The sequence below is a fragment of the Clarias gariepinus genome, chromosome 14 (genome assembly GCF_024256425.1).
Source record: "Clarias gariepinus isolate MV-2021 ecotype Netherlands chromosome 14, CGAR_prim_01v2, whole genome shotgun sequence".
Taxonomy (NCBI): Eukaryota; Metazoa; Chordata; class Actinopteri; order Siluriformes; family Clariidae; genus Clarias; species Clarias gariepinus.
The window spans coordinates 28113457-28131652 of NC_071113.1; the positions used below are offsets into that span (position 1 = coordinate 28113457).

The 18196-nt window shown below is 37.7% G+C and overlaps 1 protein-coding gene across 1 annotated transcript in view; it reads left to right on the forward strand.

Moving 5' to 3' along the window:
* Positions 1–18196, forward strand: part of ca10a (carbonic anhydrase Xa) — a 210765-nt gene that overhangs the window by 175323 nt on the left and 17246 nt on the right. Inside the window, exon 4 of the mRNA XM_053510865.1 lies at positions 11116–11301. Within this exon, the coding sequence (XP_053366840.1) occupies positions 11116–11301 (186 nt within the window). The remainder of the gene's footprint in view (positions 1–11115; positions 11302–18196) is intronic.

Here is an 18196-nt window from a genome sequence, read left to right on the forward strand (position 1 = left end):
ATTGAATCGAGTCTCAGGGGTCAATTTGCATTTCTGCGTGATGATGCGTGGGCAAAACTAAAAACTCCTCTCGGCTTACTCTAATTTAAAGTAGCGGATCTATAAAAGGAAATTAAATGAAGGGAGGAGGCAGAGTGGAACAGAAGTCTCTCTGAATGGGAATTGCTCTGCATACCAATCAGGTCCATGCAAAAAAAAAAAAAAAAAAAAAAAAAACCTTTCATCATGCATCACCTTCAATATCGACTCATCAGAGAAATACAGAAGTACACAAAACACCCCCTGCTGTTCCATCGACATCTCTTTATCTGTGCGCTGCTTTGTTTTCATTACGTCGCTACTTTGCAAATCAGGTGCCTGAACACAAACGTCGCCCACCGACATCCTGATTTAAAATACGTCCTCGTTTGTGTCTGTGATTTTAGCTCACCATACTCGCAGATGAGGCTGATATTTTATTCATCAGCACAAATCTTGTCATTAAGTCTAATGCGTTATACTAAGCCTTCATTCATTCCTCTCCGCGGGATGCTCAAGATGGTATTAACATTTCTTTTTTTTTTTATAATACTTCAAGGCTGAAACGCTGCAAGGAAGTTTGCTTGACCTTCTCTTCTTAATCAACATGCGGGCATGGCAATTGTGCAAAACTTTTTTTTTTTTTTTTTTTTCGCCGGGTTCATTTTCTTTGAAGGTTATATCTATTTTGAACTATGACTATGTAAATAATAACAGAAAGCATTCATAAACAAATGTATTAACAGTTCCAACTGATCAATTAATAGTAAATCTATAACATTATAAATTAACTTTTAAAGCTTTGAGTTTTGCTGAATAGTCACTTTATTATTATTATTATTATTATTATTATTATTGCTAAAATTGTTGTTTTACTTTGAGCTTAAATACCACTTTAAATCTCATAAAAATAATTCTAAACAATTATATAATCCTTATTTATAGAATTCCAATTATAGAATCCTTAACATACAGTAGCTGTAAAGTAAAATCCATTTCCTTAGATATAAAATAGCTGTAATTATATTGTACATTATACAACAGTTAGTTCAGACTAGGTGATTTGAGTGGAGAACACACATCTGATAACGTTAAACAACACACTTTCTCCTTAGTAATTACTTCTAAGTCGTTCTGAATCACCTCCGAATCATCCATGTTGTTCTGCTCTATTGGGACTCGACCCTGAAACCCCAGAGGTAAACTAATGCTAAAGTGAAATAAGTGAAAATATAAAGTAAATCACAAAAGTTTCTCAGGACTGTCCACCTGCTCCATGGTTTATTCACTTCAATGTTTAGTTACACAGTACCGGGAAGAATTTAGAACCGCTCTTACCCCTGTTATTAACTGTCGGTCATCAGCTCCAACAGTTACAGTTTGCCCGGGATGACTATAACCACATCCCAGCTAAACTGATATTCAGTACAACAGCACTCTCTTTCTCTTATGTGATATTGATTCATTATAGAGATGGAACTCACCCACTCATCGTCTATACCGCTTTATCCTGTGTACAGTGTCATGGAGGTGGATATATATACAGTTTCATATACTGGAAACCTAGGGCATGATCACAGGGCGATTCCACACTCTTTCAAACACTATGGGCAATTTGGGAACGCCAGGCAACCAAATCTGCATGTCTTTGAACTCTGGGAGGAAACCAGAGCACCAGGAAGAGACCCACTAAGCACGGGAAGAATATGTAAACTCAGAGAAACTCAGAGATTGAACCCGGACCCTGGTGGTGCAAAGCGACAGCCACTAAGCCACCGAGAAAAGTGCAGTGCCTGATATGCACTGAGCTCAAAACTCATACAGATTGTATTTATTTCTCTCTCCGGGACTCTCTTCTGCTACCTGTACATTGATCTATCCTTCATTTTATGCTTATGTATTCACAAAAGTCAAAAATCATCTTTGGAGGATTCTTGAATCCATATCAACACTAGGAGTTCCTTTCCCAAACTATTTCAAAATCTGAAATGCTACAGTAGAATGAGAAGGGAAAAGTGTTATGAAGATAAATTCCTTCAATCTTTAAACGATGTAATAAATTATTCTACTTTCTCTTTACACTGATGTTCAATTCGGTCAGGGACTATAAAACTAATCTCCTTGGAACGCCCATATGCTTCTGTAATATGTTCGTATCATTGCTGTTTCACACAGTATTACACTTTTAGATTTTTTTTTCTGTGCACTCATCATCATTAGCGGTGTAAAAAGAGGGAAAATGAGCACTGACTAATTAAAAAAGGCAATCTGAATAAGAGTGTGTATGCAATTCTGTTACTTTTACATTTAAATGTACACTATATATTAAAAACGAATATATCTTTGCCATATGGTGTAGATTCAGAATTTCCATTTACTGGAAATAAACAGATCAAACCTGGTCCAGGGCGACAACATTCCTGCTCACAAAACCAGCTACCTGAAGACATGGTGTGTTAAGGTTGGACTGGGAGACTGGAGACTCCTTGACATCCCAAAAACAATGCCTGAGGTTGGGAATGCACTTGTAGCTGAATGAACTCTACAACATTTAGTGGCAAGAATTCCCAAAAGAGAAGAGTGGAGCGCTTTATGAATGCAGAACGGGAATAAGCCTGGAATGAGTTTTTAACCAGTTCTACAGTAAGTGTGTTAATGCGTCATACAAAATGTTCTGGTCATTGCCTTGTCTCAGGTTCATGTCTGAACCATATAATTAAGGCTTATTCCAGCAGGAGTCAGCTGTCATAAAGTCTGCTCCACTCAATTTAATTGTCAAGATAACACAACAACAATTTCCAGGAAACTTATTACATAGGCTGCTTTCACACTTTCCTGCCACTGATTTATATCAGTGTTTAGTCTCTTGGGAATTGCCTGCTTTTAAAAAGTGCACTTCGGTCTGTTTGGACTGTTTTGTTCACAACGGCGCTCCGGGTCCCAATCAGCCAACCAAGTCAAATTTTGAATAAAAAAAAATAATAATAATGCTAATGTCATTTGCCAATACGTTACCATGATGTCCCACTTTAAAGGTCCCGTATTTTAGTATGTCTTCAACGAGACAATACAGGTCTCAAAGCTTCTGCAATGTGTGTGATATAAATGAGTATTTATTTTAACTAAGCCACACCCCTCTAGAGAACAGTAGACCTGAGCAACAAGCCAGAGTAGTGTTTTTTTCTCATATGATGTCACATTAGGGGAAAATGTAATTGGCAAAGTAGAAAAAATGGAAAAAACTAAACAAAATGCAGGGAATTCTTTTGTATGCACACAATGGAGGCCCATCTGAATGTCTAACAATGACTCAAAAGTGGATTTTGCATAAAAGGTCACCTTTAACTGTCATACAACCAACCCAAATTCTTTTAATTTTCTGCCTTTAGGACTAGAACCAGGCCAAACAACCTCCTTATCTCCAAGGTTACAGCGACCTTCGTGTTTTTTATATCTGGATTTGCTGGCTAGTTAGTGAGCTGATTCCATCTAGAACTAGAAATCTTCTAATTTAGACCCAAAACAAAATACACAGCTGTTATTACGGCATCATAGTGTTATTATAGGATTTTATCACTTACTGTACTTATGAGCCGGAGTAAATATCCATAACCACATCACAACTATTTGAGTTGTAACATTCATGTTGTTGCACTGCTCCAACCACGGAATGTACTGTATGTTATACCTGGACAAACCCTTTGTGACGTCACCCACAGGTTTTCTAAAGAGCTGTTTCTGAAGCTCAAATGTTGGAGCTCTGATCTTGGCAGGAGCTGACTTCGCCTAAACCCCCAGTTAACCCATAAATGGGCAGAAGGAGCCAAACTAACAGTGCCTGGCTGTTGGTTGGACCACACCTACCAAAGCTACCTAGCTTAGCTTTATCTTAGATAAAATGTTATAGTGGCCAACATTGATTCATACTCTAGCGTTACTTTGCATCTGATTGAACTCTGTTATCCATCCCTTACACGTCATCCTGTATCATTTCCTACAGTACATTTCTTCTTATAAGTTTAACAATGATTCCAGTTAGCTAGTTAGCTAAAATGCTGTAGCAGTTTGAGACCTAAACTCAGCTGTCACTGAAATCAGCCATGCCCCTAATTACGCAAAATTCTATTTAAAAATATAATTCACCTCCAGGGTCCGGGTTCGATTCCAGGCCAGGTTCAATTCCCGTCTCTGTGTGCATGGAGTTTGCATGTTCTCCCTGTGCTTGGTGGGTTTCCTTCAGGTTCTTTGGTTTCCTTCCACAGTCCAAAGACATGCAGATTAGGTAGGTGGCAATCCCACATTGCCTATAGTGTGTGAATGAGTGTGTGAGTGTGTGTATGTGTGTACCCCACCTCATGCCCTAAGTCTCCTGGGATAGGCTCGAGACCCTGCATGACCCTGAATATACTGTAGGATAATGTGGTACAAAAAGATAAGGGAGTAAAATTCACCCCCGTTCATTTGTCATTAATGGGCAATCTACGTAATGTAGCTTTGGAAACCAAAACTTTTTTTTGTTTTGTACCAGGCTGCAAACTTTTTTTATCTGTCGTAAAGTTGGACATTTTAACATGGGTCTCTGTGGGGATTGACTTCACTTCTGAAGCCTAGTGGTCATTCACGGAACTGCGCATCATTCATTAAATTGACAAATTATTGACGAAATGAAAAGAGCAGGCTTTATAATGTTTGAAGCCTGAAGTCTTTCGTAACACTTCCTAACATTTATGCAGGGTTTATGTAGCCTTATGGGTACACTGCTCTTAATGAATAATGCAACTAGTGTGTATTGTTTCGCTTGTTCGTTCTCATAAAGCTAATATAGATAATATTTTATCTCGGAACAGGATTAAAGCTGTGCGCCATCGTGATCTCGATTGTGTCGCATGTCTGCGAGCTGTTTTCTGTATGACTTTATAATCTCTGCCCATTACGCGTAATGCCTCGATTAGCAAATGCGAGATGAGATCTGCTAACAGTGTGAGGATTCCGCTAGCCCCAGTACAGTTTCCATCTCATCCTCCGAGCGCGTCGTAAACACACCGGCTCCCCGCTGTAATTACAGCCGTTGTCAGGGCAGTGTGGGATGTTATACATAAAACTGTCAGGTTAAGAAATTAAAGTGCGGCAAAGCATTTACTCTCATCATTTCGAATGCATTAATACAAATTACGCTGCGAGATGAAACATGCATTTAGTGAGGCAGAGAAAGACAGAGCTACGGAATGGATGGCACAATGCACACACCGCATGAAAGATATCGTCTGGCGGAGAAGGAGAACGCAAAATAAGTCTCCTGTGTTGGTGTTTTGCGGAGGCCCGTGTCATGTTTACTGCACGCCGAAGAGACTCCAATCTAGTTTCTTTATTGTGCTGCTGAAATGCGGTGAAGAGTTCGAGGTAAACAGTACATAGAGTGAAGATTGGTTTCTCCGAAGAATCTACAGGGTGTCGAAAATGTCTCTGTACATACTGTAGAGGAAATGAATATAATTAAGCAGTCGTGTGCATAACACCAGGTGTGTCAACATGCATTCATCATGAGCAGTGACGAGTGTGTGTGTGTGTGTGTGTGCAAAGAAATGACATTCATGTAAAGAAAAATATGTTTAGCTTAAAATAAATGTCAATTTTCCCCGTGTTTGGAGACTTTTGGCGCTTTCTGTACAAAGAAAAAGTAGTACAGGAGAACAAGAAAGAACAAAAGTGACTGTTCCACAATATTAAATGCAATTTAGATAAAAAAATATTTGCGAAAAAAAATATTTTAGGGATGTACAGTAAGATGAGTAAAATAGAACATATCAAGATGGTTTGATTAGATTTTTTTTTTTTTTTTTTTTTGGCCGAGCTTGGGGTAACATATTTTCATCGCAAGCGGCTCACGGGAAATATAGATATACTACTGAAATTTAAATGAAAAACACTGTTATATCACAAAAAAATCAACCGTAAAAAAATCATTAGTTCATCAAAAAATTTAACAGATGGCGCTGTACATTTTTTAATACGCTCTTATGAGTGTGCAATTGAAATCTACTTAATAAATAAACGCAATCTCACGCCTTCATTCTGGTCACTTTACAATAACGCTAAAATAATAAATTGTAGTTAATTCCAAAATTCAACAGATGGCGCTGTAATTTTTTTTAAAACACGATTATGATTATTATTAATTAAATTCCAAGCGAACAAAGTTGCGGGCACATCCAGCAGATAAATATATTTAAATAGCCATTTTTATTTATCCATCAAAGGTGACGCGGTAGCTTAGTAGTTAACACTGTCTTGCCTTGCACCTCCAGGTCCTGGGTTCGATTCCCGCCTTGAATTTGTGTGCATGGAATTTGCATGTTCTCCAGTTTCCTTCCAAAGACATGCTAATTGGCATTTCCAAACAGTCTGTAGCATGTAAATAAGTGTGTGTGCCGTGTGAGAGATTGGAACCCCATCCCTAAATCTTCTGGGATAGGCTCCAGGCCTACCGCAACCCTGTATTCATAATAAAGTGTTATAGATGATGAGTGATATATATATATATATATATATATATATATATATATATACATACACACACAGGTAAAAATTTGCAAAATTAAAACATTGTGCAAAAGTTCATTTTTTTCAGTAATACAACTTAAAAGGTGAAACAATATATATAAGATAGACTTATTACAGTACATGCAAAGCAAGATACATTAGTTCAAGCAATGATTTGTCATAATTGAGATAATTACGGCTTACAGCTCATGAAAACCCCAAATCCACAAACTCAGAAAATTAGAATATCATGAAAAGGTTCAATATTCTGGGCTCAAAGTGTCCCACTCTAATCAGCTAATTAAGCCATAACACCTGTGAAGGGTTCCTGAGCCTTTAAATGGTTTCTCAGTCTGGTTCAGTAGGAAGCGCAATCATGGGAAAGACTGCTGACCTGAAAGTTGTGCCATCAAACCATCATTGACATCCTCCATATGCCGGGAAGGGCTCAAAAGGTAATTGCAAAATAAGTTGGATGTTCCCAAAGTGCTTTATCAAAACACATTAATAGAAAGGTATGTGGAAGGGAAAAGTATGGAAGAAAAAGGTGCACAAGCAGCAGGTATGACCGCAGCCTGGAGAGGATTGTCAGGAAAAGGCCATTTAAAAGTGTTGGGGACTTTCACAAGGAGTGGACTGAGGCTGGAGTTGGTGCATCAAGAGCCACCATACACAGACGGATCCTGGACATGGGCTTCAAATGTCGTATTCCTCTTGTCAAGCTGCTTCGAACAAAAAACAACGTCTGAAGCGTCTTACCTGGGCTAAAGAAAAAAAGAACTGGTCTGTTGCTTAGTGGTCCACAGTCCTCTTTTCTGATGAGAGCAACATTTGCATCTTATTTGGAAACAAAGGACCCAGAGTCTGGAAGAAGAATAAAGAGGCACACACTGCAAGATGCGTGAAGTCCAGTGTGAAGTTTCCACAGTCTGTGTTGGTTTGGGGAGCCATGTCATCCACTGGTGTTGGTCCACTGTTCTTCATTAAGTCCAGGGTCAACGCAGCCGTTCACCAGGAGATTTTGGAGCACTTCATGCTTCCTTCCCCAGATGAGCTTTAAGGGGCAGCTGACTTCATTTTCCAGCAGGGCTTGGCACCTGCCCACACTGCCAAAAGCACCAAAACCTAGCCTCCGAGTGGCGCAGTGGTAAAGTGCTCGCCCTATCATCCGGAGATCGCTGGTTCGAACCCTGGGTGATGCTGTAATCTCTCACAGCCGGAGGCACAGAGAGAGCTGATTGGCCAAGCTCTCTCAGGGGGGAGGGATGAGAGGTACTTGCGCTCCCACATTAATCTCGGCACTACAGCCAATCAGGGGCGTCTGTGAGCTCGCGCACGCGGAAGGAGCGGCTAGCGCTTTCCTCCAAGTGTGTTACTCCGCCCCTAATGGTGCGTGAGCAAGCAGTTCGAAAAGATGCGGTCGGCTGACGTCACGCGGTTCGGAGGAAACACGGGATAGTCTTTGCCCTTCCGACTGAGTGGTAGTGGTAGCCTTAATGTGGGAGCCCCCTAGTGACGGGGAGGAATTGGCTATGACTAATATTGGGGAAAAAAAAAAAAATGCACCAAAACCTGGTTTAGTGACCGTGGGATTACTGTGCTAGATTGGCCAGCAAATTTGACCGACCTAAACCCCATAGAGAATCTATGGAGCATCGCCAAGAGAAAGATGAGAGACATGACACCAAACAATGCAGAAGAGCTGAAGGCCACTATTGAAGCATCCTGGTCTTCCATACAGTAACACCTCAGCAGTGCCACAGGCTGATAGCTTCCATGCCACGCCGCATTGAGGCAGTAGGTCCGATATATTCTATGTACAATCCTGGTTTTATTGATTGCATCTAATATTCAAACTTTCTAAGATTGTGGATTTGGGTTTTTCATGAGCTGTAAGCCATAATCATCTCAATTATGACAAATAATGGCTTGAACTATCTTGAGTCTATCTCATACATTAGTTTCACCTTTTAAGTTGCATTACTGAAATAAATGAACTTTTGCACGATATTCTAATTTTTCGAATTCACCTTACCTTATGTGTGTATGTGTATACTGTATATACAGTTTCAGTAGTCCCACCATCGTTGATACTATCATGTGACCACCAGAATAGAGACATAATTTTTTTTGGGCCCCTCTGTATGAATCCACTGTGTGTGACAAGAGTGACTTATTTATTTAATTCAGTATCAGCACAAATATCTCATATCTCAAGCCTAAAACCAACCAATGAATGGCTTTGGTTCATGAATAATTAGTGAAAATGAAGATGACTTTAGGGTTTTGAAAATATCTTTGCCCTTTTCTTGGGTCGGTCTGACACCCCAAGGTAGCTCTCCACGCTAGTAATCCTTTAAGTGCTGCAGCACATCGCTCTGTTCTTTTTCACCTTTGCCACTTAAAGCTGGGTCGCTCCTTTTCCTTCCTCCTCTCTCTCTCTCTCTCTCTCTCTTTCTCTCTCCTCCTTTCAACCCATTGATTTTTCAGGGCTTCTATAAAATATTTACAGTGTGTGGGCAGGGCCCTTTCCCTGGGAATTTGAAGAGGGAAAATGATTTTGAAGCGAGTGGTAAAAAAAAAAGGGAAAAATGGAGAGAGAGAGAGAGAGAGCAAGGAATAAGAGTGAGAAGGAGATGAGAAGGGAGAAGGAAGGGCGAAAAGAATGAAGGGAGAGGGGGAAAAAAAAGAAAAGGCAAGATAAGAAGCTACGGAAGGCTTTCTCGAGTCGCGCTTGGAATATCAATGGCTCACTTTGAAACTACTCCAGAATATAAATAAACACTTATAGTGATAAAGATCGTTATCTGGGTGCCTTTGTAAGGCTGCGCTCTCACTTTAAAGCCTCGCAGTCAATCAATTCCAAACTGGTTCGGCCCATCGGAGGCTTTGAAGAGGTTCCGAGTTGCCTTTTGGTTTCATTCCACTTTATAGTCCTTGCACTTGAAGTGTGCTGTGTGGCTGACATGGTATCGTCATAGCACTCGATAAGCAAATGCAGCGGTTTAATTACAGCCTTTTATGGCCTCTTTAACTCGCCAGCGAAGATACACAACGGAAAAAAATGTTATCAATGAGACCAGATTTCTGCTTAATTTAAATTTATACCTCTTTCTTCACCCCTTGATTCTTCTTCTTCTGCTCATTTTATTATATATCGTTTTACAAAAATCCAATATTAATCTCTAAATATTACAGCATTTCATTAAATAAATACTGAAAATATCAGAGGGCATGCCTTTTACTTTTAAACTCTACTATACCGCTTAATTTAAACCGCCCATGCTTGGGGCTTCATTTAGCTCTGAGTGTGATTAACTTCTGGCACACGGTTGAAAAAACAGAACACAAATGAAAAAACAAAACATAACAATAGGATGTGTTGAATAAAGTGCTCATTTATACGCTGTTGAATAATGAGTGTGGAAACCATTACGCTAAATTTATATTTACATTGCCGAGTGTGATTATTGCAATAAGGAGAACTTATGCAGAAAAATATGTACAATTTACTTGACTACTATTAGATGTTTTTTTTTTTTTGTTTACCCCAAATCCTCTCATACCCTTCATACCGTTTTCGAATTGCCTCTTGCTTTTTATGTTGCATTGAATTAAATGTGACCAAACAGGTTGAATATACAGTGCATAGTGCATCTAGAAAAATTAAAATGTAATAATTTCATCTATAAGGTTGTGAAACTCCTCTCTAATGTATTCTAGATTCATTACATGACATGAAATATTTTCAGCCTTTTTTGTTTGTTTTATTTCCAATAATTACAACTTATTGCTGAGTAAAATACAAAAAAAAGTATCTCAAAATGCTACAGTATTCCATACGATCAATTAAAAAAACTTTAAAATACAAAAACTATTTAAAGAAATGATGCTTAATACTTACTGTACTGTAGTTGGGCCTCCTTTAGCACAAATTATTGTATCAATGCTGCATGTGGAGACAATCAGCCTGTGGCACTGCTGAGGTGTTATTGAACACCAGGTTGCTTTGATAGCAGCATTTAGCTCATCGTTATTGTTGAGTCAGTTATTTTTTATTGTACTCTTGACAATAGCTCATAGATCCTCTATGGAGTTCAGGTCAGGTCGAGTTGGCAGGCCAATCACACGCAGTAATATAAGGGTAATTGGCATCTCCATGAAGCTCTTAAATCTCCCTGTAGACTCGATAAACCACAGTGGACTGATACCACAATGGGAATGCAAAGTTAAGAAAAATCAGTTTCATCACGTTCACAAACTATATCTGAACTTCCCCCAAAGTAAATTTAGATTATTTTACTTTTGGACTGAAGTCACCAACTCTGAACCCCTTTATGTTAAATTCCTGGATACGCACAGAATCCGTCATTATGATTACAGCAGCAGTTCTTCATCAAAATCTACATTATGTGGGTAAAGCGAGCAGACAAACTGTTTTAGGGAAGTGAAGATTGTTTTAATATCGGACTGATGACAACAGCAGACACGGACTACACAAACTCCAAGGGCTCGGTAAATCTTTTGTCTCTTCTGTGTTTCTTGGTGTACATCTAGGTGGGAGGGACCATGTACAACACCGGCCGTCACGTCTCGCTACGTCTGGACAAGGAGCACTTGGTGAACATCTCAGGCGGACCGATGACATACAGCCACCGACTGGAGGAAATCAGGTTACACTTTGGCAGTGAAGACGGACAGGGCTCGGAGCATCTCCTCAACGGCCAGGCCTTCTCCGGGGAGGTAAGCCGAGAACGCTGTGCGTGAACGCTATATCACTGTGGATGAGCATCCGCGGAGGCCATTAGCTCGGGAAAGTGAGTGTCTGATGTTGACAGCTAAAGCTGACAGCACACAAATCACGTCAGAATAAAATTATAGTAAAAATATTAACTCACACTTCTGGGTATTACAGCACAGCGCGCGAAACAGATTGCAATATTATTGTATATTCAGCATACATTTACTCGTACATGTATAATATTAAATAAGCATACTTTAGGGAAGATATATGATTTCTCGAGATCCGGTTCATCTTGCACAAAATTGCATCAGGTTTTTAAACAAGCCAAACTTGAGATGATGGGTCCTTAGCCAGTACACCAAGCAGCATCAGTTGTTTAACGGGTTGGTCCTTAGCAGAGGGTGTCCAGTGTGTGCTGAGAATCAGCACACTCATTACTTACATGAATAATCTATCATTTAAATAAGTAATGTAATATTTATTGCAGTTTTGTTGGAATCTGATTGGTCCCATTGTGTCAATAAAAGTGTAAAACTTAAGGCCACATGTACGTCTAATAACTTATGAATGCATGTGCATAACATGCTATAAGATGCTCTTAATTATTTATTGATTAATTCTTTATTCATAAAGTGTCATTCTAGTTTGTAGCAATGTCCATAATGCATTTATCAGTTGGTAAAATGATATTTCAAGAATAAACTATTTCAAAGCATACTGTAATTATGGCAATTCGTTTTGAATGCATTATAACAAGACGGGAATATGCTCTCAATTTATTATAGACAATGACCTTATATTTAACTTAAAGTATGTTAAACATTTAATCAGTGATGTAATGGAGATTTCTCTACTGTAAGGAGTTTTTAGCGTAAGTGCTTTGCAACAGATAAAGGTAAAGCTAGGAGACTTGGGGCACTATGTGGGGTACATCAAGAACACCTGGGTGCCGGTCTGTCAGAGGGCACAGCTACGCAAAAACTTACTCACACACTACAGACTACAGGCTATTTAGAAATGGCAATCAGCCTAAACTGCATGTCTTTGGAGTACCCAGGGAACACATAGGCTTCCCTTAATTTTTTTGAGCGGTATGAATAAAAACATAAAATTTAAATAAAGCATTCATAATTACCCATTGTTAGAATAATTTATGAAAAAACACTGTGTATATATATATATAAGTAATTAAAGTGTTAACATAATGTACAGTATTATGAGCAATGTTTATAATGCCTTATAATCTCCAGTACCAAATAACTTCAGGTGCTCGATCCACCGTTTGATTTTTCACAATTAATTACCTTCTAGAGCAGTTAATCTTTAAACCAGTTACCATGTTTTATAACGTAATGTCCACTCGCTTAAATGAAAAAGCATGTTTCATAACGCCCTGCGTAAAGGTGAGCTTGCTAATAGAATATGTTATTAACACTATTCAATCTGCACAATGTGAATAATTCATAATGTGTAATAAATTTAGCTACAAAGTGCATTATAACCTGTCTGATAATTATAAATATGCTGTTTTGAATCCATATTTATTCATCATTGCAGTATAAGAGGACCTTCATAATATGTTGTTAAAGGAAAATAATCAACTCCTGATAACAAGGTTACCTCCCCGCCATCTGAATCGGTCAGGAATTATTTTCCCATAAGCACGCATCACCATGATTTATTCCTTACGTCCCGGGCGGTTTCATCCTTTCCCCCTGAACTCTAGCGCTTGTTTCCATCCGAGCACTGGATAAAACATCTCAATTAAGCCGGCGGTGTAATTTCAGAAAGACACGACACCGCAGCCTCCGTCGTTTGATGAAGTCACCAGTCAGTGGCGGCGTGACATTTCTCTTTGGGAGTAATAAGACTGCCGATTAGAACGGCAACAAAATAACCACGGGCCTGACAGGCAAATCCCGCGTAATTAATGATTATAATTTCTTCCCTCCTCCCTCTAGTGGAAGTCAGCCAATATTTAAACAATAATAAAACAAAGTGCAGACAGTTTATCAGGGTATTGCAAGCTGTGACCTGGCCACCGAAGCCTAGCGCTGTCTGTTTACTCTTCATTACCGAGCCATTATCACTCGCAGCTCGACCCTCGAACATCTTTCTTTTCAGGGAGGTATTGACCTTCCCTTCAGCACTGCTATTAATACTGCATGCAGATCACCTCAATATGACCAGCGGTATAAGTCCTGTGTGGGTTTTCTATAAATACTGTATATGTTGACCCATGGATACTTTCATAACATGTTATAATGCATTATAACGATTATAATTGTATAATAAAGGCATTGCATTTATATCCATAGGTTTACTGGGTTTTATTTTTCAACACAGTCCATGATACAGTAAATCTATATGTACCTTTTGAATAATTGCATGTTATAATGCATGCATAAAGCGCTATACTGTACACATCGCAATTATTATTCAGGACTATTCATTAGAGTTATGCAGCATTGTTTTTCATTGTACTGTACAACCACTGTATCTTTCTATTAAAGTATGTCACATTATATCTCACACAAGAAATAACTCTAATGTGTAGAACATTTTAATACACAAATATAACAACTTATTTTTATATGTTATATTTGTGTATTTAAATGTTTTAACAGTTATTATGAATGCACAATAGCATTATATGAACATGTTAATGATTGATTATAGATTTGGTGTCAACAGAAATTCTTACTGTGAGATATTAGAAAGTGTGAGATTATTAACAGAAAATAAAGAGATAGATAAATAAATAAATAAATAAATAAATTTGATTTAAAATTTCAATTGCTACAAACATTGCATGCCAGACATATGATTTAAAATCTCTATTTCAACAAATCAGAAAAACATAATAAAAAATAAATAAAAATGATTAATATATGAAAAACAAATAAGAGAGGTCTAATAATTGCTCCATGAAAGGTATTATTGCTATAATGTTCTAGAGTTTGACAATCAACATTGTATAAAACAGATTATTTGTAAGTTTTAAATTAATTTTATGTAATGACATTGATTAATATAACCATGTACAGTTTATAATCTTTAATAGGTGAATTACTAAATAACATGATATGGACGTATTCATGGTGTCTTATACTGTAAACACGACCTTGAAAGAACGTATTATGATTTTCTTTATACATAGTCATTCATCCTACAGTGTTTATATCTCATGCTTATAATGTTATTTGTTATGTGTGTATCATAAGACTGACATAACTACATTATAAACGAGGAATATGCTTTTATGAGAAGTGTAATTTTATTAGGGCAGGTAACTCATGCATCAACTTCGGTTAGGCTTAAAATTTCCATCATGACATAAATAATGACAAGTAGTAATAGGTTAGACAAAAAAAAAAATATTATAATATTTTTTATATGTTTGTATTTGAGCTGTTGCAGTTCCTCTATATTCCTGCAGGTGGCTCTAAACTATTTACACTAGTGATGTGCGGGTTGGGTATTTTTCCAACCCGCGGGTCACGCTTTTATGAAATTATTTGGCCCGCCCCAGCCCACCCCGTACCACTGTATCTATTTTTACAACCCGCCCCGCATCCGCGACCATTAAATAGACATACTAGGCATTGTAATTCAAATGAAAACAGACTTTATTTCAGCCTGAAAGTGCTTGGGAACATCGCCGTGTAAACTGGCAACAACATATTATTATGAAAATAAACGATAATGATACACATTTTTAACATTTACAAAGCAGCGTTTGTAATCTGGGCTAAACAATTTTTCATTTTAGATTTGTATAGGGCAGGCCTACAGTTTACAGCCTACGCTAAATAACCACCGACATTTTTTTTTTTCATTTATCACACGAAAATGTTCATTTAGCGTTTTTACGTTCACTGTGCAAAAAAAGAATGCTAAAACATTGGATTTAGCAGCCTGACCTTTTTTTCTTTTAATGATGTAAATTCCGACCTCAGTTTCTCCTGCGCCTCGTCTTCCATCTTCACTTTTATTTCTTTGTTTTTGTTGTGACTGGCAGCGGTAGCTGCTTGGCACTTTCGTGACTTGTCACGTGACGTAACCTTATCAAAGAACTTAATAAAATATAAAAATAAATATTCCCAAATATTTATATGGCTATAGGGAATTGCACACAACATACATGGATTTTTTTATTAAATTTAGTTTATAAAGTGACAATTTCTTTACCCGACCCGCGGGTTACCTGCGGGGTCCGCGGGTTACCAGACGACCCGCGCATCACTAATTCACACATTGGCAGGCAGCAGAACGTCCTGTGTAGTTTGTTAAAAATTGTGACAAAATCTGAAAAAAAAAAAAAAAACTTGATTAGGATATTTATTAAATTATCTTCCTTACAAAATCATAATATAAATCGGATCGGCACCTAGGTATCGTGATGACATCATATCGGTGATCTCTGGTGATTTATATCTCTAGTTATTATGTTTTTTTATGAATAGTTTTAGTATTAGTATTCTTGAGTTATTTCTTTAAAAAGTGCTTCTTGAACTGGAAGTTATTCGTTCTCATTCTTTTGTTTTTTTTCTTTTTGTTCACTAATAACACATCATTTCTGAGTCCTGTTTGCGTCCCCGGGAGGGGCACAGGCCGACTGCGAATGCTCTCTAACACCTTATATTTAGCCATCATGCTTTCACGCACAAGTTGAAAATGAAACACCAGTGAAACTTCTGGAAAAGTCTGTAGCTTATTTCTTTTATTCGTAAAAAAAAAAAAAAAAACAGCACACATTTTTCAAAAGGAATCCGTTAATGTATATAGTGGAGGTTCTCTCGGAAATACAGTCCGATCCATACGCGGATCTCAATATTCTTTGTGTCATATCCCATCAGAGCTAGGACGGCTGATATGTTTAGTTCAGCAGGGGTGAAATATAACATGGCTGCTTGTCAAATAGGAAATACTGCGACGGATTGATAGCTGGAACATGAAGGAACAGCACGCTCTGCAGACTTTATAGCGGAAAATAATCAGCAATGCAGCTTGACATGACGCGGCGCTGCTGTAAAACATAAAGCTTGTTTTTTTTGTAGCGTGTCCTGGACTGTGTTCTTTCATACAACATAAATAATTCGAATTTTATTTCGTTAATAAATGATACGTCGTACATTTTATACAAATATATTTACTTTAAATGATGTGAAACAACGTTCTTGAAAGAAATGTCATTCGTGACGAACTTTGAAATCACATAATGCACTTACATCTAAATTTAGCCCGCTGACGTGCTCAGGATGAGATGACAAACTCGCAAGTGAAAATTAGATTTTTTTTTTCCTAGTAATAAATTAACACCATAACAGATCACATGCTGCATGTGTAATTATTTTCCACACTTCAATTTCAGCATTTTTTTTTTCCTGCATAAAATAAATATATTTTTTTATTTTGTCATGGCGATTTAATTATCAGTGGTAGAAAAATAACACATTTGCATTTCGTTTTATTGCAGCGCTCACATGTTGACGGAAAAAAGTTTTTTATTACGGTGACATTTTCGCATTTGCCTAATCGGGCCAAAGTGCCGAAGATAAACAAGCGATTGGCAAAATGCAGGTCTCTTTAACCTGAGCTAAACCCTTCGTATTATATGATTCTTCCAGCTCATCCGACTTTCCTTCCTCTCCTCCACCAGACTGACAGACAGGCTATTACTGTAGCATTTCTACAACAAGCTAAATTTAAGCACTCCCTCAGCCGCGATCTAGCCGGTCTAATCACAGCCTGGGTTTATTCGCTTTACGAGCGCGCGCTCTGATTCCCGCGCTATTTGCGGGGGTTCCACACGAGCGCGCTTTTATTTGGCCTGTTAGCTCTGTCCACACCTCATTCTCCTATTGACTTACTGTCTTCATATTTCATTCGGATCAAGTCCCGAGCTGGCTACCGGACAATAAAAAGCTTGTCAAGGAGCTCGTAGGAGGCCCAGGTCGTCCTCTAGCGTGGAGTAAATGTCTGTTCTGTGGTGGAATGACAAGTCCGGGTATAACAGAAGGACGAGGATTTTTAGGAACACGTGCACTTTGCTAATGTTGAACACCTCTCACACCAACAAGCGGCTTTGCGCTATGATTGCAGCACGGTTTAGCATAACAATTAGACCTGAATTAGTCCATTTTTGACATTTATTCATAGGAAATGTCATTTTTATGAGGCTTTTTTTTTTTTTTTTACAGAAATCTTGCTCTTAAATGAGAAACAGGATTAGGTTATTTGCATAGAATTAGCACAGACTGTGTTTAACTTGCAAACCATGCTAATAGGAACATCCAGGATATTCTAATCGTTCAATTATAAATTGTTGTTTTAAAAAAAATTAAATATTAAAGTAATGGTTTACTGGCTTTGTATTGTTTGTTTAACAGGGTTGTATCTTTATCAATAAATATAAAAAAATCATTGTATATAAAAACATGTATATTTATAATATAATATAATATATTATAATAAAAAAAAATACATTTCTATCTTGAAGCTTAAAGAAAGTTCCTAAGATTTTCTCATTACCAAACATCAGGGTTAAGGATAGAAAATGAATTTTTTTTTTTATGATGCTTAGTTTCTTGGAAGATGCATTAATAATGTCATCTACCCAAAATAACCATTTAAATTATATATTAAATACACACACACACACCTGCACACACACACACTTGACACATCTTCTTTTTAAATTTTATAATTAATATACCAATTTACAATATCAGAAGAACACAATTGATACCGCAATCGTATGTTTATATGTACTGTATCAGTATGTGTGTGTGTGTGTGTGTGTGTGTGTGAGAGAGAGAAACCTGGACAGAAGTGAGGTAGTGAGGTTGACCTCAGAGCTCAGCTTCAGTTTGGATAAAACTTAGATGAGTT